The sequence below is a fragment of the Prionailurus bengalensis genome, chromosome D4 (assembly GCF_016509475.1).
Source record: "Prionailurus bengalensis isolate Pbe53 chromosome D4, Fcat_Pben_1.1_paternal_pri, whole genome shotgun sequence".
Lineage (NCBI taxonomy): Eukaryota > Metazoa > Chordata > Mammalia > Carnivora > Felidae > Prionailurus > Prionailurus bengalensis.
In genome coordinates this window covers 26,509,150-26,531,893 of record NC_057359.1, presented here as the reverse complement: position 1 = coordinate 26,531,893, position 22,744 = coordinate 26,509,150, and the positions used below count along the sequence as shown (strand labels likewise).

Sequence of the window (22,744 nt, the reverse complement as noted above, 5' to 3'; positions counted from 1 at the left end):
AAGAATTAGAGTTTTCAAGAGTTGAAGAGGCTGTTCTCAGTTGTCATTATTTGTGTGGGAAATAGGAAATTTTACACTCTAGATGATTACATGTTTGGGATAAAAGCTTTAATCAGATTCACTAATTTAATGCAATAATGAAAGGAAGATTATGTAGCATAATATCTAGGTTAGTTATAAAATTATTTAAAGTTTTTAAACGTTTTAAATAATCTAATTTTAAATAGTGCATTTTAAATATATTTTGACCAAGGAGTCAGTGCTTATATTTTGCATGAATAGTGGTGTGAATATTCTTGATAAAATCTATTTCACATTCTTTATTTTTGTGATTTTGGGGCCTAACTAGTAATCATTGAATGTTGTATTTCTTAGAAAATAATTTTGACCTATTTTTGATCTTAAAACCTTCATATAATTAAAAAAATTACCTTATTTGAAACTCATTCAGAATAATAGTAAAAAATGAAAGAGTTTCATGTTTTCCTTATTTAACTTGTAAGTATAGTGCTGACATAATATTTTAGAAGAGGAAAGGACAGTTACTTAAGTGGAAGTATGTTTGTATTTTGGGTGCTCCTTAAGAGTATATAAATATAGGGGCGCCTGGGTGGCGCAGTCGGTTAAGCGTCCGACTTCAGCCAGGTCACGATCTTGCGGTCCGTGAGTTCGAGCCCCGCGTCGGGCTCTGGGCTGATGGCTCAGAGCCTGGAGCCTGTTTCCGATTCTGTGTCTCCCTCTCTCTCTGCCCCTCCCCCATTCATGCTCTGTCTCTCTCTGTCCCAAAAATAAATAAACGTTGAAAAACAAATTAAAAAAAAAAAAAAAAGAGTATATAAATATAAAAGCCTATTTATTCCTAAAATGATAGCCAGTATAATTTTCAAATTGTAGTGCCTGCAGGTGGATGACATCTTTACAACTACATTCATTTATTCACCTTTATAAAATAGTACTCTTACTACTTTAAACTTTATTATAATTTTAATTTTAAAAATTAAAAACTTACATTGTAGAGCAGTGCTTCTCTATTTTTTTTAATTACAAAATGTTTTTAATGTTAATTTTTATTTTTTAGAGAGACAGACAGACAGACAGACTGTGAGCCGGGGAGGGGTAGAGAGGGAGACAGAATCTGAAGTAGGCTCCAGGCTCTGACGCACGGAGTCCGACATGGGGCTCAAACCCACGAACCATGAGATCATGACCTGAACCGAAGTCGGCTGTTTAACCGACTGAGCCACCCAGGGGCCCCTATTTTTATTTTTAAATCAGTACTTCCATGTGATAAAATAATGTCTTCCTTTAGTATCATTTTAAGTTTAAAATAAATAAACTGAAACTTGCAAACTGAAACCAAATCAAAACAATGGGACAGATGGCTGCTTTACTTTAAAATTTCCCCTGCTTCTTAGCCCTTGCCCTTTGGGTATTTTTGTATGTCTATCACACTTTCCAAACTCACTTTATAGAGAATTTGGGTAACAGAATGGTGTTAAGAAAATTAAAACCATCCACAGTGCATCATCCAGAGATAGCCACTTTAATATTGTTGTGTCCTTCCAGCCTTTTTTATATGGCAATATATGATTTCCACATCTACATAATTCTGTATTTATTTTAAAAAATAAGCCTGTATCCCATGCAGTTTCATAGTCTGTATGTTAACCAAACATTATATTGTTAACATTTTTTTCTGGTCATGAAATATTTCTCCAAAACAGAGTATAATGGACATCCTACAAGAGGTACTATAACTTATTTATCCAAACCTTTTTCTGTTGTACATTTAAGCTGCTTCTAATTATTTTGTATTTTAAATAATGCTGAGATCAACATTATTGTACAAAATATTTGTGTGTATAATTATTTAGTTACAAATCTACAGAAGTGGAATTCCTCTGCCTGCCAGCTGTAAATACGTTTATTTTTCTGATAATCAAACAGTGGATCTTTAATGTGGGGATTTGGTAAATTAAAAATTGTTTAGAGAAGAATGTAAGAAGGGGAGAAAATCCACTAATTAGCCTTTTGTAATCCTCAGACTTACATTCACATAATTTTAAAATGAAATTTTATCCTTTCATAGATTGGGGTTAGAGTATGAAAACTCACCTGAAACTATTCTCATGCTATTCAGTATTTTCAGTGACATCATTACTAATGTTTATATAATAACTCTATTGAGTAATGTACAGTTCGGGATTTTATTAAGTCTTTTTCAACATTTCAAAATTATAAGCTGTGCTGTTGATACCCTTACTTATTTGCTTTTGTGTATGTTTACGATTATTGCTTTGCCATAAATTTCTCTAAGTAGAATTTCTCAAAGCAAATGAACAGATGTTGCTGAAAACTAGGGAAAAGGATACTTACTGTGCTGGTAGGAGTGTTAAATTAGGTCAACCTTTTTGAAGTGCATTTGATAATATGCTTTCGGTGTTTATATTTAACTTCATCCAGGATTTATTTTGGTAAATTCTGTGAATTTGGGGTCTAACTTAATCCTATTGTTAGTAGTTAAGCAGCTACAACTGAACCCATTCTTTCTCCAAAGAGATTTAAAATGGTGTTGATAAATTGAGTTATTTGTTAAATGTTTACATTTATGCCTCATTTGCAACTCTGTTCCTGACCCACTAGTAAAAAATAGAGAGGAAACATCACTTAGAAGACATTGTGAATGGCTGCTCTGTGGTAGCTCGTATAGAAAATGCTCTGGTTATGGGGCGCCTGGGTGGCTCAGTTGGTTAAGCATCCGACTTCGGCTCAGGTTATGATCTCGTGGTTCATGAGTTCAAGCCCTGTGTCAGGCTTTGTGCTGACTGCTCAGAGCCTTGAGCCTGCTTTGGATTCTGTGTCTCCTTCTCTCTGCCCCTCCCTTGCTTGCATTCTGTCTCTCTCTCTCTTTCTCTCTCTCTCTCTCTCTCTCTCTCTCTCAAAAATAAATAAATATTAAAAAGAAAAGAAAAGAAAATGCTCTGGTTAGCAAACACAGATTGGAAGCTGGTTGGTAAGATATCACTCTGACTTGCTCCTAGTTCCTAACTTTTTGAATCTGGGTTGAATTATTCTGACCTTCTAGTCATATTATTTGTCCCCTCTGGTTTGAAACAATACAGTTCTCAGAAGCTATGGACTAGCATTTTGGGAGGAAGCTGTTTGTTGCTCTGGTACCACTTGATTTTAATGATCCTGACCTTTCTGTCTAGTGTAACATCCTTTGCTGTGTAACTGACTTTATAATACAGCTTAACATCCTGTAGTCTTTTTCAAAAACAATTGAATTTTTCTACCTATTTTTCCAGAATTGTTTATTCTAAATATTATTCAGAATAGTTTTATTAAGTTCCAGAAGATTTCAATTACATTAAACTCATAGAATAATCTGAGAGAAATTGAATTTTTTATATTAAGTCTCACTGCTTAGGAACATGGTGTATAGTTTTGTTTATTCATTTTCTTCTGCCCTCACTTAAGTTTAGTTTTTTTAAAATAATTTTTTAAGTTTATTTTTATTTCTTGAGAGAGAGAGAGAGAGAGAGAGAGAGAGAGAGAGAGAGAGAGAATCCCAAGCAGGCTCTGCGCTGATAGCAGAGGTAGGGTTCAAAAACATGAACTGTGATATCATGACTTGAGCTGAAATCAAGAGGTGGATGCTTAACTGACTGAGCCACCCAGGTGCCGCTATTTAGTTTTCTTTTTGTTAGTTGTGTTCATTTTTATTTACTTCCATTCTTAAGTATTTTATGTATTTTCTTTTGGCGTCTATTTTGAAAGAGTACTTTCAAACATTTTCAGGTTTGTTATTTATAATTAAGAAAGCTGTCAAGTTTTATATGTTCACTTGAAAATTGACCTCTTTACTGAACGTTCTTACTAGTTTTCATAGTTTGTGAATTGATACTGCAGATTTTCTTGCTATGTCCTTAGAATTTTTCCTTATCTGTAGTTATATTGTGTATCTTTCATTGTTTTGTAGCTGTTGGATATAATTTTGGGAATGTTTACAATAAAAAGGAGACATTGGGCATCCTTGTTTTGACTCTAATGTGAATGCTGCTAGTATTTACATTAAATACCCTAGCTCTTTTTTTGAGGTACAGATTCTTTCTCATAGTAAAGAATTTCTATTTTGGGGCGCCTGGATGGCTCAGTTGGTTAAGTGTCCGACTTCAGTTCAGGTCATGATCTCGCGGTTTGTGGGTTCGAGCCCCGTGTCCAGCTCTGTGCTGACAGCTCAGAGCCTAGAGCTTCCTTCAGATTCTGTGTCTCCCTCTCTCTCTCTGCCCCTCCCCTGCTCATGCTCTCTGTCGCTCAAAAATAAAAACAAATTTTTAAAAAAAAATTTCTACTTTTACTAAGATTTAAAAACTGAAAGTATTTTATTTTTGCGTTTATTAATGTGATGTGACCATATAATATGAGCTATTAATGTGCTGTATTGTATTAATAATATTTCTAATATCAAGTCATCCTTGGGTTTCAGAAATAAATCCACTTTGCCATGGGAGTTAATCTTTTAATATACAACTATTTTTGATTTGTTAGTATTTTGTTTAAAGGCTTTACGTCATTGGTTGTAAGTTAGACAAGTCCGTTTCTTTTTTGGAGGGTTGTCTTTGGCCAGTTTTGCAAACAAGCTGATGCTAACTTTGAACACTTAAATAAAAAAGCTTTTATTTCCCCACCCTGTGTTCTGGAACAGCTTAAATAGCATGTACATGTCTTCATGACGTTCGGAAAGAACGCACCTCTAGAACTGTCTGCGTCGTCCTTTTTGGGTGGGAGGAGAGTCTGGATAATTTCTTCAGATTTCCGTGACTTGGTGTAGTCTAGTTTTCTATTTCTTATTGTGGCAGTCGTGATGATTTACATTTTATTATATAAATGACACTTAGATTTTCAGAATCCACTAGCAGGGATTTCTGTATGATGTCTGCACTGTGTGTGCTGCCCGTTCTCTTGCTTCGTTCCCTTGCGTGTGTGCTTAAAACATAATTTAGTGTTTTGAAAACCTAGCTCTTGGTTTTATTCCTTATTTCCTTTAAAAGTTTTAAAATTAACTTTTCTCTTTTCCTCTCTGCAGTTTGATTTTTTTTCTTCTTTTTAACTTCTAGTTTGTTTGCCTAAATTTATTTTTGTTTGATGATCAAGCATTTAGGGCTTGAATTTGCTCTTAATTATAACTTACTTTGTATCCCCTTCCCCTCTGGATTTTAATATTAAGACTCCTTGTTATTTTGTAGGTTGCCTCTAATTGTATGTAGTGTTGGTATCCTTTTTGATGCAAGAATTATTTCGGAAGACATTTGTTATGTTCGTGGTTGGTTAGATTATTTTGATGAAAATTTTTCTCATTACTTTCAAACTTTAATGAATCTTGTTCACATACATATAAAATTTATGATTTGGAACAGTTTTTTAAGCTTCCTATCTGGTCAGTTTTTGTTTTCATGGGCACTTGGAAAATAATATATATTCTCTGCTGGAAGCATAATTTCATATACATTGTTTAGTGTTATAAATCCATTTATTCAGCTTTTGGTGTCATTACTTATTTTTTACCCTATCTGCCTAAGACTTAAAAAAATTTTCTTTCAGTTCTGTTTTGCTTCTGTCCAGTCCTCATTTACGAGAACATATATATTTTTTTCTGTTTAAGCAGCATTATTTGGCACGTAGTTTATAACTTTTCCATATTTATTTTGTATATGCCATTGAACAGTATAAAATAGTCATACTTAAGTATATTTAACCTTGAATTCTATTTTTACAATGTTTTGGTTTAAATTTGCTTGATACATCTTTGTTTCTTACATATAGAGGTTGCATTTTATTGTTTGACCCTTGTCTTTAACATGCTTTTAACTTAAAATTCTTTTTGTAATTGATACATTTAGATTTTTACGCTATTTTTGTGCTTCTTGATTGTTCTGTCTGTCACTCTTTAAGGTGTAGTGCAACACTTGTTTCATTGTGGAAATCCAAAAGATGTATATAAAAAAATAGAGCATGAGGCATATTCTGCATTGGATTTTCTCAGTCCTGTTCCATCTGCCTTAAGTTTAGTAGAGATTTCTCCCAAATTCTGACAAGAAGTGGTCTCTTGTGATTTCTTTTTACTGCCATATACTTGTAAGTATTTAACTAGGAAGTTGGTTATAGCTGTGAAATGAGCTCTTAGGCAGATATAATTTCTTTAAGTGAAACTCTGTTAGGTTTGTTTAGTACAACATAAAGGAAATCTTGGTTTGTCTTAACATCAGTAGAAAGAAGGGACTAATATTTTAGTAAGCTGAAATTCAGCAGTTTAAGAAATTGCAACTAGCTATGTAGTTGATGTTGTCATCGGGTTGAATTTTGAATTCACTCCAGGGATGGTACTGATGACAAAATATTTGCAGTAGAATCTTGTTCAGCTGAAAGGATTTGTTTAATTGCCATCCATGACTGAAATTCAGAAGTAATATTAGTTTTAATTAATTTTATTTCTTTTCTTTTTTTTGATTGGTTTGGGGTTTTAGTGTTGGGTTCTAAGCAAATATGTCCAAAGATGGCTTATTCTTTGACAGTGCCCCCAAAAGGGGCAGAATTACTATTGTTTTTGTTTCTTAAATTGCCCTTTTCCTGGGGATATTTTAGGTGATTCTGTTAGTTTTATCACAAGTGAATGATCTTATTTGTGAATTTTATTTGAGAATTTATATCACTGTATAAAAATGTCACATCTGTTGTAATCCATTTCTCTCTCCACACACCCCATTACTTGAAAGGGGTTTGCTCAAATTACCACTAGATGGCAGTCTTGAATTTTAGTAACTTGGAACTTTCCTTGGCAAGCTCCCTCCCTGGCACTTCTGCACTCTTTTTCTCATCCTACCCCCTAACCCTTCCTTCTCCCTGCTCCTCCCCTTAGCCATGTCTCCCAGATACATGAAGATTTTTAGCCACCTCCTTACATAAATTGAACATGTGTGGAATCAGCAGAATAGAATTTTAGAGTCTAGTCTGTAGCATTCCCACCTTGCCCTCGTTAGTTAATTCCATACTTGGAAGTTGAGCTGAGCTATCTCTTGACTAAGGAAGTATTCCCTGACTCCTCAGGCTGGATGAATCTCCTGGATAAATGTTCCTTGTAATTTTTCCCTTTGGAGTGCTCATAACAGTTTTATGTTGTTTATAAGTGTAGCTTATTAATCTCTTTCCTGCCCCCTCCCCCTTGTTTATACATTCCATCTGATCAGGGACAGTGTCACTGTTGCTGACTGCCATGTTTACACTATGGCGTTTAACAGATGTTTAGTAAACATTTGTTAAATGAATGAGGCAATGGGTGGATGAACTATGAAGATCCCATTAGGAACATAAAATGAACGTGCACAAAATATATGTCAAGAAGATTCTAGTTTAATATAAGATCAACTATTTCTAAATATTTTATTTTGAAATAATTTCAAATTCACGGAAAAGTTACACCCTGACTCCAGATGTTGAGGATCTGAAATGATACCTCATCACCCTAGAATACTTTTAGTATATTTTCTATAAACAGTGGCATTTTTTAAATATGTATATAACCACCAACGTCAGGAAATAATTGATTTGTGAATCCTGTCTAATCCATAGACTCTTCATTTGAGTTTCACCCATATTCTCAATAATATCCTTATAATAGCAAGAGAATTCTGCTCAAACCATGTGTATTTAGTTGTCAAGTTCTACACTCTTTAAGTCAGGAACAGTTTTATAGGCCTTAACATATATGACCTGACACTTTTGAAAATTACAGAACTCCTATTCTGTAGAGTAGTTCTCGACTTGGAGTTGTCTCTTGTTCCTCGTGACTCCATTCAAGTTAGGTGTCTTTGGCAGGAATATTATAGAAGTGATGTTATACTCTGGTGACATCCCAGATTTTGTTTGTCCCATTACTGATAATAATAATTTTATCACTTGATTAAGTTGGAGTCTGCTAGCCTTTCCGCTATAAAGTTACCCTTTTTCTCTTTATAGTTAACAAAGTATTTTAGGTGGAAGTACTTTGAAACTATGTAAATATCTTTTCCTCATCAGATTTTACTATGTTAATATAAATCCAGATTGGGTTCCTGTTTTACTTAGTAGGTTGTAATTTGTTTCTCTCATTATTTATTTTTATGCTCAAATTGCCCAATATTTGGCCAGTGGGATCCTTTTCATACTGGCTTCAGTGTCCTTTTGACACATCCCTATCATTCTGTATGGGCATCCTTGCTTTTTCGGCATACATATCCAAGGCGCATCTTGCCTTTTCCTGCCCCAGCCTGGTATCAATCATTTCTTGGAAGAGCCCCGGCTTGTTTTAGTGGTGAATGGTACTTAAAAACCAAGGTCTGTGTGCATAGTGTGTACATTGTTATTGGGCCTCTTAGTAGACAGAGCTGAGGACTGTGTGTGTGTATAAGTACTTATATAGAAATTTTCGTTTGTAGTGGTTTCTCTATATGTATATATATGTTTATGTTTGTGTGTATGTGTTATGTGTATACACCCCCACACAGTCTCTATGAGGTCACACTGATACCTTCAATTCCACAGGCTTTATTCTGTGTGTTTTTTTTTTTAACCTATATTTACAATGTCCTTCAACGTGGAGAATGTGAACTTCCCTTATCCTTAATATATTTAATCCTGATCAATTCCAGTGTATGTTACAATCTTTCTGCTGCCTTTTTGGGCAGATGTCCTCCTCACTTCATTCAGCCTTTCTTCCTACCCCCCCTGCATGTGTGTCCTCCCTGTTTGTGTTCATTTTGTTTTATTAGTATTATTTTTAAATGTTTATTCATTTATTTTGAGAGAGAGAGAGAGAGAGTGCCCACATGTGAATGGGAGAGGGACAGAGTGAGAGGGACAAAGAATCCCCAGCAGGCTCGAGTGTGGAGCCCGACTCGGGGCTTGATTTCACAACAGTGAGACCATGACTTTAGCCTGTATCAGAAATCAGATGCTTAACTGACTGAGCCATCCAGGTGCCCCAAGTGTTAATTTTATTTTTAGTTTCTAGTTTTATTACATGGTGGTTAGACAGTTTTGTTGGTTCGTATTTCTCTTTTATGGAACTTCTGACATTTTCTTTTGATCTAATATGTGATCATTTTTTGTGACTATCTCACGTGCTCTTAAAAGAAGGTATATATATTCTGTGTATATATAAGGATACAGTGTTCCGTATTTAAGATTTGCCTTATTATGTTCTTTAGATCTTCTGTATTCATTTCTTCATTTTTGTTCATTTGGTTTGTGGTGTACCTAGAGTGATGTGTTAGTCTACTATCGATAGTATGTTTCTGTCTTCTGTATTCTGTAATTTCTGCTTTACTTAGGAGATTGGTCTTATCTGGTACATAGATATTGGTTATTATTATATTTTACTGTGAATGATCGCTTTATAAAGTTCCTTCTTTGTCTCATTTATTATTTTTTGGCCTGAAATCTACTTTGATCTCAGGATTTCAACTCCTACTTTGTTTCCATTTGCCTGGTGTATCTTTGCCCATTTTTAACAGGTGATTTAAAGTTTTTATATTCTGTCTTCTAGTAATGATGAAAGCCTGGGTTTTATTTGTGCTGCTTGTTGAATTTATTTATTTCCTTTTTGGTGGTAAGGATGTGTGTAGGGATGCAGACTCAACTGGCTACCATTATCTCCTAGACCAACAATCTGATCTTCCTATTTTTAGGTATAAATCTCTATTGTTGTACTAGCCTTATGATAAGCATGCATTTTTTTCTCCATAGAGTCACTCAGTCCAGATAACGTATGCAACTTGCGATAGGTGGCTGTAGGTTATTCAAGTTCCATTTTAAACTTTTTTTGTCCCCCTTGTTAAATGAGGGTATTAGCTTCAACTTGAAAATTTCATGAATATGTGGTTCATCATACATTTGATGAATAGGGACTAAAACACCTTGTCTTTTTTTGTATCTGTACTTGTCATTTAGCATCTACTCAATGTGACTTTGGCTTTTACTTAGATATTGTTAGAAGCCACTGCCATTGGATTTTGCCTTCACCATGGCAATTTAATATTTTGGTGGTCTGTATTCAAGTGACAAGATTGACAGTTCTTGGCATATTTTTTATGTATATAAAGGTTTATCCTTTGGCTAATGACCATATCAATTACTCAGATATAGCCAAAATGTCAGGTCGAGTAGATTGTGGTATATTCTGTCTGAGTTACCTCATTTGATTGATTCTTAGTAGGACAACCTCTTTGGTTCAAATGGTTTTTATGATAGTTGGAATTTTAAAATGTCACTCTTCCATTGTGATCATAATTAACTATCATTTAAAAAGTAATAGAATACATTGTCTTTTATAAAATTAGAACACTTCAATAAATCTAATGTGCCCTTGACTTCAGCTGGAACCTCATTGTAGTCAACCATTATTATGAGTTTTGTGTGTCTGGAGGAGTTTGAAGTTTCCTCCCCCCTGCCCCCTGCTTTTTTTTTTTTCTTTTTAGAAAGAGAGGGTGAGCTGGGGAGAGGGACAGAGGAGATAGAGTCATTATTTTTATTTTGAGAGATAGAGCACGCATGAGTGAGCGCTAGTGGGGGAAGGGCAGAGAGAGAAGGAGACAGGAGACAGAATCCCAAGCGGGCTCCGCGTTGTCAGTACAGAGCCCCATATGGGACTTGAATCTGGAGATCATGACCTGAGCCGAAATCAAGAGTTGGACACTTAACCGAGCCACCCAGGTGCCCTGAGAGAGAGAATCTTAAGCATGTTCCACGCATAGATCCCATGACCTTGGATCTTGACCTGAACCAAAATCAACAGTCTGACGCTTAACCCACTGAGCCACCTAGGAGCCCCTGGGGGAGTTTGAAGTTTCAGATTAAAATGGCTCAGTGATTCCTAGGAAGAAATAAAGAAGATAGGAATCTGTTGTATGTACCAGTGAAATACTTGAGTTTCAAATGTAAAGAGAAAATCTTAACATACTTCCACTTTAAAAGAACTGGTTACATAAATAATGATAATATTACAGCAGCTAACGTTTATTGAGTATTTACCATGTGCTGGGCCTTGTTCTAAGTGCTAACACATGTGGTACTCTTAATCCATACAACAGAATCCATTTTACAGAAGAGAAAAAGAGGGCATCAGTGCTTTAGTAATCTCCCCAGGATCACGCATCTGGTAGGTGGTGAAGTTGGAATTCAAATCCAGGTAGTCTGGTTGCAGACTGCATGCTCTTAATCGCTGTGTTGTTCTGCACGTGAGAAAGGTGGATTAGTGTAAAAAAGTTACACAGTGGTGGGGGTGAGGAGGGTATTAATTAAATGACAAAGAAAAGTTGAAAATGAATGATTGGGCAGAGATAAACTAGGAAAATGCAAATAAAATATAGCAAAAGTGGTAATATTAATGCCAGAAGTGGAATTGGCAGGTCATATGGTATTTACATTTTTAATTTTTGAAGGGCCTTCATGGCTGTTGTCTGTAAAGGTGTCACCAATTTACATTCCCACCCAGACAAAGAAAAAATCAGGATCAAAAGCACTAAATAGATACTGTGTATTTATAAGTTGCAGTTCTTGAAGATGTAGAATAATCACAAACATTTTTTAAATTGAGGTATAATTAACATATAACCTATTAATTTCAGATGTATAACCTAATGTTTCAATATTGGTATATATTGTGAAATGATCCCTTTGAGAAGTTTAGTTAACATCTATTGCCACATAGTTATAAATTTGTTTTTCTTGAGATGAGAACTTTTAAGAGCTACTGTCTTAGCAACTTTCAGGTTTGAAATGTAGTATTTATATATTAACTATAGTCCCTATGCTGTACATTACATCCCCAGGACTTACTTATTTTATAACTGGCAGTTTTTACCTTTTGACCACTTTCACCCACTTTGCCCACCCCCACTTTTATTCTTGCCTTACCAATCTGTTCTCTGTTTCTATGAGATTTTTTTTTTTTTTTTTAGGTTCTACATGTGAGATCATATGGTATTTTGGTATTTGTCTTTGTCTGACTTAGTTCACTTAGCATGATGCCCTCAAGGTCCATCCATGTTATTGCAGATGGCAAGATTTCCTTCTATTTAATGGCTGTCCATTTTTTAATCAGATTGTTATTTTTTCTATTGAGTTGTAGGAGTTCTTTATATATTTTAGATATTAACCACTTATCAAATACATGATTTGCACGTGTTTTCTTCCACTTAGTAGGTTGCATTTTCATTTTGTCGATGATTTCTTTCGCTGTGCAGAACACAAACCTTTATACAGCACAGCAAGGACCATAACCATAGAGCATTTGTAGAGAATGAACAAAAGCTCCAAGAAATACAACTTAATTAGAAGACAGTCGTTGTGAGAATTTAAAATACCCCTTTCAGAATTTAACATATCAAGAAGACAAAACACAAATAACAATACAGAAAATTTGAATAATGTAGTCAACAAGCTTGATTTTGGGATTCATTGGGATTCCAGTTTGAGAACATATTTGAAGATGTGTTGCAGCCAACAGAGTGAGATGTAAGATGGGAAGTGGGAGAAATGGTGGAGCTAATCTGGGATTCCAGTGTTAACAGGAGGAAAGTTGAGGAGCATTTCAGGAAAGCATCTCATCCATGTTAGAACTGGAAGTTGGTGGGATCCTGGACTTACGCCTTAAAAAAATTGAAATGGGTTTCAAGAAATAGTGTGACATAGTATGATTATGAAACTGAGACATGTTAGGGACATGGGGCAGAAGGCCTGTGTATCTTCTCCAACGGAAGGATAAAACAGAAGAACTGCAAAAAAGTCACATTACAAATGTGAGTGACATAGAATGTCACATGAGTTGGAGTGTTTGATGAAGTGTATGAAGGAATCCATTTGAACTAGACCCTGGAAATACTTTATTTGGGAGTGTGTGGGTAATGCACTTTGGCTGTGCAATGAGCTATATTTACGGAATCTGGGTGTAAGTACTGTTGTTTTTCACCTTAAAAGGTCTGCTTTATAGAAGGAGCACAAGAAGGTATCTTCCTTATGTTCATGAAACATTTAAAAATTTTTAACTTTTTTTGTTACAGACAAAACTTATGGGAGGCTAAAAAGCTCAGAGATTTTACAGATTTCATTGCGATTTAAAATACTAATGGAAATCAACAAAATGTTGAACAAAAAATGGGTACTTGGAGATGTAAAGTTCTTCCTTAAAAAAACAAAAACAAAAAACCTCTGAAATTTAAAATTGGTGTTACAAATCCTGTAGAACCATGCTGTCCAGTATGGTAGTGACTAGCACACACATGTGGCTAAGTTAATTTAAAATTAAAAATTCTACTTTTTGGTGGTACTGGGCTCATCTCCTGCCCTTACTAGCCACGTGTGGCAGGCCGCTGCCAACTTGGATGTTGCAGGTACAGAACATTTCCCTTCTGGTAGGAAGTTCAATTGAACAACTCTGACGTAGAAAGTCCTTCAAAAGAGGACACTTTATAGACTTACGTGACATAGCTAAGCTGGGAGCTGGCGGGAAAGCATTTAAAAACTTGCATTATTTATAATAAAAAAGACTGAAAGTAAGTGAACTAAGTACTCAAGATAGTAGAAAAACAAGAAAATAAACCAAAAGGAAGAGAATGATTTTTTTTAAATGCTGAAAATAATGATAGAAATAAAATAAAATATGCCAGAATTGAGTAATAAGTAGAGATTCTGAGGTTATCTGGGTGGCTCAGTCGGTTAAGTGTCTGACTTTTTGATTTCAGCTCAGGTCATATCTCAAGGTTCCTGGGATAAGAGTGTGGAGCCTGCTTGGGATCCTGTCTCTCCTTCTTTCTCTGCCCCTTTCCTGCTTGCATGCTTGTGCACTGTCTCTCAAAATAAACTTTAAAAAAAGTAGAGAGTCTGAACAGACTATAACTTTTTAAAAGGAAATTTAAAAAGTATTAGTCACCTTATCAAGATGGCATTTCAGCTGAATTATATTTACCTTTTAAAGAATAGATTGTACTGCTGTTTATTCCAATCAATAATGGATAGCTTCTCAGTATATTTTTCTGAAGCTAGTATAGTCTTATACTGATACTTCGTAAAGGTAATTTTTAAAAAGACCAGTTTTTAGATACACAAATTCTATTTTTTTAAATTTTTGTTTATTAAAAAAAATTTTTTTTTTCAACGTTTATTTATTTTTGGGACAGAGAGAGACAGAGCATGAACAGGGGAAGGGCAGAGAGAGAGGGAGACACAGAATCAGAAACAGGCTCCAGGCTCTGAGCCATCAGCCCAGAGCCCGACGCGGGGCTCGTACTCACAGACCGCGAGATCGTGACCTGGCTGAAGTCGGACGCTTAACCAACTGCGCCACCCAGGCGCCCCAAAATGTTTGGTTTATTTTTGAGAGAGACAGTGTGTGAGCATGGGAGGGGCAGAGAAAAAGAGAGCCACAGAATCCGAACCAGGCTTCAGGTTCTGAGATGCGGGCATAGAACTCGAAGTGGGGCTTGAACCCATGAACACTGAGATCATGCCTGAGCCAAAGTCGGACACTTAACTGCCTGAGCCACCCAGGCCCCCCTAGATACAAAAATTCTAAATAAGATTTTAGCTAATATAATTATATACTAGTAAAAGAATAGCATTTTCTTGCAGTGCAAAGATAGCCATAGGAAACCTATCAACATAATTTATTCTGTCAACAGATTAAAGGAGAAAAGCCATGTGAGTCTATTAGTGGATGCTGAAAAGGCATTTGATAAAATAAATTAAAACAAGTGTAATAAGAATTATGAAAGAAACTGCTCCACTTATGGGAGTAATCATAGCACCTGCCACAGAGGGTTGTTGTGAGTATTTAATGAATTAACACATGTAAAAATGCTTAGAGCAGTGTCTAGCACATAGAGATTATTCAATGTTACCTCTTTTTATTAAACATGATACAGTTGATATGCAAAAAAAATTGGCAAATATTGTATCGAGTGGTAAAACATTTTGATTAAAATTAGGAACAAGACAGAGTTGTGCTCTTCTATATGCAGAATCACTGTAAGGTTGTATCATTTTTCTAATACAGTAAAAGTAGAAAATGAAGTGACTGATACAAATACTAAAAGAGGAGGCCAAATACTTTAAGTTACAAATTATATGATTTACATATGTACAAAACCCAAGAGACTATGAAACACTAATTAAAATACTCAGAGCTAAATTTAACAAAATGGTTCTGTAGCAGGAAAATGAAAAAAAAAATGGTTCTATCTTTAAGTTAGAATATAAGGAAAGTCAAATCAGATCTCAGTAAAATTTGTCAACATTTCTAAACTTAACATATGAATTTCATTAGTTCTAGTTAGAAGCCTAGTGCACGATTTTATGAAATTGGATAATATTAAAGTTTATATGTAGAATATATTTCTGAAACTACCCAAGAAAATATGCTATATATTTAATCCTGTTTTTGCTAATAGTCCCTTTACATTTTCCTTCTTATAAGCACATATTTGTGTGGAGAAGTTTGAAGAAGAAAACAATCTTAACATGTTGGTGGCATTTTCTCCCTTAACCTCAGTGTAGACGGGGATCCCTGGAGAGTTGGAAGTATGATCAAATACTGTTTCTTCATATATTTTTGACTCTTTGACTTGTTCCAAGGAATACATTTTACTTACCATTTTTAATCTAATATAGAAAAGGTAATAGAAAAAAGCTTAATGATTTCTCACTAAAGTTGAAATCTGATTTTAGGTAAATTGGGATTAAAAGCATATCATTGATTGATTTAGGAGATTGTAAAGAAATATCTCATATTTTTTTATATATACTAAAAACTGAAATGTATTTTCTTTTAGCTTTCCTGAACATTTGGTGCTTTCTATAATGGAATGATTAATTTTTAACTCAGAAGCTCTGAGAAGAATTTTTTTTTCTTTCTTTGTTTCTTTTTCTTCTTCTTTTTTTTTTTTTTAAATCTCTCTGTCAAAGGTATGCAACCACTCATGTATTCGGTTCAGGAAGCATTAAATGCCAGACCATGGTGGATTCGTGTGGGAACTGACATTTGTTATTACAAGTAAGTATTCTAAGAATATTGACATCAGCTGACAGAAGGGGATCTTAACTTCATTCTGTTTCAGTTTAAAGATTAGAAACTAGAGTCATTATTGCATTATTTGAACTGTGGTGATATACTTTACTGTTATCTCTAACAGAGTCCTTTAAAATTTGAGATTCATTGAGGTGGTAAATTTAGTAGAAATAAAATCTGTCCTATAGACAGACAGACTTAATCCAAATCTTGTCTCCACCAGTTAGATAGCTATGTGTCCTCAACTTTCTTAGCTTTTAAGCCATGTAAACTTCATTGAATAAACGGAAATTAGGAATTCTAGGAAATAATTTGCAGTGGCTTTTTGTTGTTCTGATGATATTAAGTATAATTCTTTTCTGCATACAAATATTTACCTCATCTTAGTTTCCAGAATATTTTACCTGGAGGTATATCCCATAGTTACCTTACGTCAATTTATACAGTTCAATTTGACCTCAAATAGGTCATCTACTTAATCAAGTTAGAAATCAGTGCTCGAAATCACTTACTGCTTCAGTGGAATGATTGGATTATTCTGCAACTTCACGTCTAAGTAATCTGGGATTATCATATACTTTGCTTCTCATTTTTACTGTTTCTGCATGTAATATATTTCTAGATAACTTCCTCCACTGAATTCATTTGACCTCCCTGTGTTTTCTCTGTTATTAATCTTAATCCTGACATTTTTGTTTAGTGGATTTTGAATTTTTATCTTGGGTTTAAGTAGCACTAATATTCCTTCAGAAATCAGAAGATTTCTGACTCTAGGTTTTAGAAAAACCTGCATCTTAAGTGCTATTACTTTCTGAGAAAGACAGTGTTCCTTGGAATTCATCTCAGTAGGATTTCCCCCTTACTTGTATTAGCAAAATCAATAGTAAATGAGGGATAGAAATATAAGATTATATGCATTTCATCTGTACTTGTATAAATTTCATATTTCTTTTACTGCTAGGCTAACATAAAAATACTCTTACTTATCTCTTTCTCATAAAGTTGGAATAGAAATAATCAATGAATGTTTTTCTTTTCCACATTATCAAGTGAATGGTTGTAACATGACAGGTGGTGGTTCTGTTCTGTGTAAGGGGGATGGCGAGGATTTTCATTTGTTTAGTTTTTGTTTTTTCTTTTGGCTACTTCCAGATCTGGAACTGGAATTCAGGTCAATTCAGCAGATGCCTATTAACTGTTTTCTGTGCAGCAAGCACTACTTGCTTTCCTGAAGCCTGAAATCCAGATAGTGAAGATAAAATCTACTATTTTTGCATGTGTCTTAACTTTTCATGTGAGCTAAGTCCTTGGATGCTTGTTTGTTTCATTTGCAAAATGAGAGTAAAAGGACTTCCACCAGTGTATAAGAGAATGTAACTTATAAAATATATAGCTCTAATGTGGGGTTATCGATACCTCTCTGATTAGATGTTAAACTTTTGGGGGAAAAGAGTCGGCAAGGACTAGCCCTGGAACTTGTTTTTGTGTTTTCGTCAGCCCACAGCACCTTGTCATTGAGTATTCAAGATATAGTGGCTAAGTGAATGAAGACTATACTGGTTTGAAAATACCGTTCATGTTTATGTGTGTGCAAGTAAATCTAGTTGTTGGTCATGGATTTTCTTCAGTTCATGACTTAAATAATAGAAGATGATCTGAAATTTTAGAGATTAGGTTGGTTGATAGACAATCTTTAGGCCATCAAATGTCAGTGATACTTAAAGTCTGGAAAGTAATGTGTAGTTTTAAAAACTTTTTATTATGGAAATCTTCAAACATTTGTAAGAGTAAGCAATAGGATAATGTATTCATCACCCAGTTTCAACCGTTATCAATACATGTTTAGCTTTGCTTTAGGAATACTTTCACTCCTACCTCCACACTGAATTTTTTTTAATAAAGATTTTTTTTTTTTTTTAAATTTTAGAGGGAGCGCAAGCTGGGGAGAGGGACAGAGAGAGCGAGAATCTTAAGCAGGCTCCATGCTCATTGCAGAGCCTGATGCGGGGCTGTGTCTCAAAAACTGTGAGATCATGACCTGAGCCAAAATGAAGAGTCAGCTGCTCAATTGAGTGAGCCACCCAGGCACCCCACACTGAATTTTTAAAAGCATTTCCAGATATCATATTTATCCATAAATACTTCAAAGAGTGAGTGGGAGAGGGGCAGAGAGAGAGGGAGACACAGAATCCAAAGCAGGCTCCAGGCTCTGAGCTGTCAGCACAGAGCCCAGTGTGGGGCTCAAACTCATGAACCACGAGATAAGTACCTGAGCCACAGTCATATGCTAAATCTGACTGAACCACCCATGTGCCCCTAGAGATTTTTTTTTTTTAAATTTTTTGTTATTTTTGAGAGAGAGCATGTGAGTGCAAGTAGGGGAAGGGCAGAGAGAGGGGAGGGGATCCAAGCGGGCTCTGAGCTGACAGCAGAGGGCCTGATGTAGGGCTCAAAGTCAGGAACAGTGAGATCATGACCTGAGCTGAGGTCAGATGCTTAACCAACTGAGCCATCCAGGCACCCCATATCTCTTAGAGATTTTTTAAAGATAGTCTAACCATAATGCTTTTATCACACTTAAGAATATTCTCTAATACAATAAAATACCCAGTCATTGTTCAGACTTCCCCAGTTGTCTCATAAGTGTTGTTTTAGAGTTTCAGCAGGTTTGTTTGTTTGTTTCTTTGTTTCAACATTAGGTTCCCCCCCCCCTTTTTTTCTGTTATTTCTCCTTTATTTGTTGGAGAAACTGGGTCATCTGTCATGCCAGAGTTTCCACATTTGGGGTTTTGCTGGGATTGCATGCCTGTGGTGATAATGAATTCTTCTATCTCACTGATTGCCTATAAACTAGTAGTTAGATTTAGAAGCTTGATCAACTTCAGGTTTGATTTTGGCAAGAATACTTCATAGATGGTGCCGTGAATTCCTATTGCCTTACGTCCAGAAACATATCATGTCTGGTTCTTTCTTTCTTTTTTTTTTGTAGCCTTAAGATTGATAGTGAATTTAGGTATTGTCCCCTGATCCATCTGCTTTAAAGATGGTCATTAGCCTTCCATCTAATGGTGGTAGTAACCATTGATGATAATTGGCCAAGATCCGGTAATGTGTATGGTAACAAGGAATTAGGTTCTAAGCTTTTCATTGATGAGGAGTCTCAGCTCCATTTGATAGTAAATTCAGAAGTGAAAACCGATGTTGGCTGATAGCATTTATCTGATTCAGTAGTACCAACTCTAATTTTTATAGAATATTTAAGCTAACCTTATAAACCGTGTGTTTCCTCCCACCCGAAGTTCTGTTTCATAAAGAAGCAAGGAGATGCAGAACTTTTGTGTGGAAGAAATAAACAGGTTTTGTGCTTTTCTATTGCAGAAATCACTTCTCAAGAAGTTCAGTTGCTGCAGGTGGGCAAAAGGGAAAATCCTACTATACAATTACATTCACTGTCAATTTTCCACATAAAGATGATGTTTGCTACTTTGCTTATCACTATCCATACACATATTCAACTTTACAGGTGAGAACTCATTAAGTTATATTATGGCTCTTATTGTGCTCTATGCATATGTGTCAGATAATTGGGGGAAGACGGGTTTTAATTAAATATCTTAATAAAATGAAAAGATCCAGTGCTGAATATTTTAGAAAATAATACCATGTTTGTTGAAAACATTAAAGGGAGTAAAATGGGAATGTAGTCTTTATTTTTATTTAGTAGAAATACTAAGGAAATTTTAAAAGATTTTTACTCTCCACCTTTTTATAGAAATCTGTAGTTCTCTAAGATTCCATGATTTACACATATTAACTAGGTAGGACTTCCACTTGTTTAATGAGAGGCATTGAATCTCATAGAAAATCTAGCAATAGAAAAATGTGTAAGTTTTTCTGTGGGGAATTAATTTCTTTTAGTGGTTTGATGTGGAGTTCTAGATCCAGATTCTTTAGAATTTAAGACGTAAGGGTTGTTTTGTGAGTTCTTTTGAGATGTTTGAGTACTTACATTGTAAAACAAAACTAAAAAATGAATCGAGTAGTTACTGTGGTAGATTTTTTTCTTCTTAGTACAGAAAGCCTTTTGTAATAATTTTTTTCTTCTTAGTACAGAAAGCCTTTTGTAATAATTATGGATCAGAGAGGTATGATCGGTTTACCCAGAGAGAGATTGGAACACTATGATTAGAAACAAGCTTCCAAATTATTAGGGGAAAAGAAGAGAAACATACTCCACTGAACAGAAGAGGGAGCAAAGCTTAGAACACTCAGTGTGGCTGACTTTGTTTTAATAAAAGTTGCAACTTACAATAAAGGTGTTATCAGTTATCTTTCCGTGCTGAATAATACAGCATCAAAGTATATAGTGCTGTTACACACAGGGTTACATATTATTGTTCTTTACTGATGTGACCTTTTTAGTATATTTTAAATTCTCCTCCTTTTGCCAGTGCTGCTGCCACAACCTTTCCAGCCATTATTGCTGTCTCTCATCTGGACTTCTGCCGCCTCTTCTAACTGGTGTTCTAGAATTCACTTCTGTCCTCTTTCCTCCTTTCCCCACACTGGAGCAGGAGGGCTTCGTGATGGGAGGGTCTGGTCCCATAAATCTCCCGCTTAAAGCTTCTTAGTGATTTCTTTTGCCATTTTTATGAAGTCTGAGATTCTTACCGTGGTTCATTTCTATCATTTCCCTACTATTTGTAACAATTTTTGTCATGTCCTCATACTGTTTGCACTATTACTTAATATTTGTCTTTAAATGGACCTAAAATAACTCTTTAAAGTTTATCCTCATCCTAGGTTAATATCCATGGTATTAATTCACAGTAAAAAATATACCTGTTCATTTTTCAAATGGTTATGCATATGTCACTTCATTATCTATATTACCAGTATGCATATATATGCTGCTCCTTGTGAAAGAATGGCCTGTGAGACCCTTCAGTCTGTGTTAAGTCTCTGTTTCTCACTCTTCCCGGTCTGGCTGCAATGAATTTTTGTCAGTCCTGTAAGATGCCCTTCCTCTTTCTTACATCATGGTCTTCCCATATACCTTCCTTCTTCCTGCCACACTCCCCTGTGCCCTCCTCACTCATCCTCTGGATCTTGGTTTGAATGTAACTTCTTTTAGGAGACCTTTCCACACTGTCGAGATTCAGCTAGGCTCCCCACTCCTGATGACAAGCTCTCACAGCACTCTGTATTTTTCCAAAGGTAGGGTATATTCATTCACACATCCCCGGGCAGTGTCCCTCACAGAAATAGTGGGCACATAGTCAATTGTGATTATGTGAATGAACATAGGCAAAAGTTTAGAAACCAAGTATCTTAAAAAAAAAAAAAAGGATTGAACAGTTTATTTATGGGATAACCATACATTAAAACCATTAAAACTTGTGTTTTCAAAAGACACATATTTCACTTGTTGAATGATCTGATATAGTGTTTGTAATTATGAACATATGTGTGTGTGTGTAAATTATTAAGTGATAAAAGCAGGTTACATTGGTATTTGTTAGTAGTAATCTAGGTGATGCAGTTATGGGTGTTTAAAATTTTTTCTTTGTACTTTCTGTGTCTTCTAGACATTTTACATTGAACCTGTATGAATCTTGAAATCAGGAAAAGTTGTTAAAAATTTTTTGTGCTACATACCCCATTCTGCTGGTCTACAGTCACTTATAATTTCAAAATTCAAAAGGCTTTGAAAACCAAAAGCTTTCTCCTAGCCCACTTGGCAGCCTGGCCTGAATTGATGTGAGCTTATTTAGAATATTGATTCCGCTTTGAGTGACTCCTCACATGTTTTGCTGCAGAAATAATGATGGGCTTATTACAGGCTGCTATGGCCACCCCCATTGGGGGTTTGCAGAATTAATGGTGTATGCATTGTAGCTATGCCCTTTCTCAACTGCCCCAAATAACTGATGTTTGAACTACCTCTGGCTCCCTGAGGGTTTCAGAGAAGGGATTAGGAATCTGATTCGCTTTTAGTTATGTCGAGATCTGGATGCATTTATTTCTATTTATCTTAGGGAGTTTTTAAATGATTGTATACTTTGCTTTTAAATTTTTATCAAGATGCATCTTCAAAAATTGGAATCAGCACACAATCCTCAGCAAATCTATTTTCGAAAAGATGTGTTATGTGAAACCCTGTCTGGAAACACCTGTCCCTTGGTGACTATAACAGCAATGCCAGAGTCTAATTATTATGAACATATCTGTCAATTCAGTAAGTCTGTCTTCTTCACTCAAAATGCCAATTATTCTTATTTTCCTTTGCTTCATATATGTTTTGTAAGGGCAACAGGACTAGAACAGGCATCAGAAGTCTGGGGTTCTAGTCTCGGTCCTATTACTGCCCAGCCCTTGGCCTCAGTTTCCTCATCTCAGAAACGAGGGAGCTGCATGAGATTATCTCTGAGGTCTCTTTTGACATGAATATTCTGTAGTTCTTACCTTTGTTGTGTAATACAACAAAATGTTTTAAGAGTTCATATGATAATACCATTAATTAAAAAATTTACAACTAATTTTGTTTATAAATCAAACCACCAGAAACCCATCATGTGCTTTGATGCTAGCACCAAATAGCTGGTTGGTTTTTCCTGACATTTATATATTTAAAATTGCCTCAGA

At 35.3% G+C, this 22,744-nt stretch overlaps 1 protein-coding gene across 3 annotated transcripts in view; it reads left to right on the top strand.

Moving 5' to 3' along the window:
* Positions 1 to 22,744, top strand: part of AGTPBP1 (ATP/GTP binding carboxypeptidase 1) — a 165,495-nt gene that overhangs the window by 115,856 nt on the left and 26,895 nt on the right. For all 3 annotated transcript variants that reach the window (XM_043566592.1, XM_043566591.1, XM_043566593.1), the window contains exons 18-20: positions 15,997 to 16,084; positions 19,478 to 19,622; positions 22,184 to 22,337. In XM_043566592.1, coding sequence (XP_043422527.1) covers positions 15,997 to 16,084; positions 19,478 to 19,622; positions 22,184 to 22,337 — 387 coding nt within the window. The remainder of the gene's footprint in view (positions 1 to 15,996; positions 16,085 to 19,477; positions 19,623 to 22,183; positions 22,338 to 22,744) is intronic.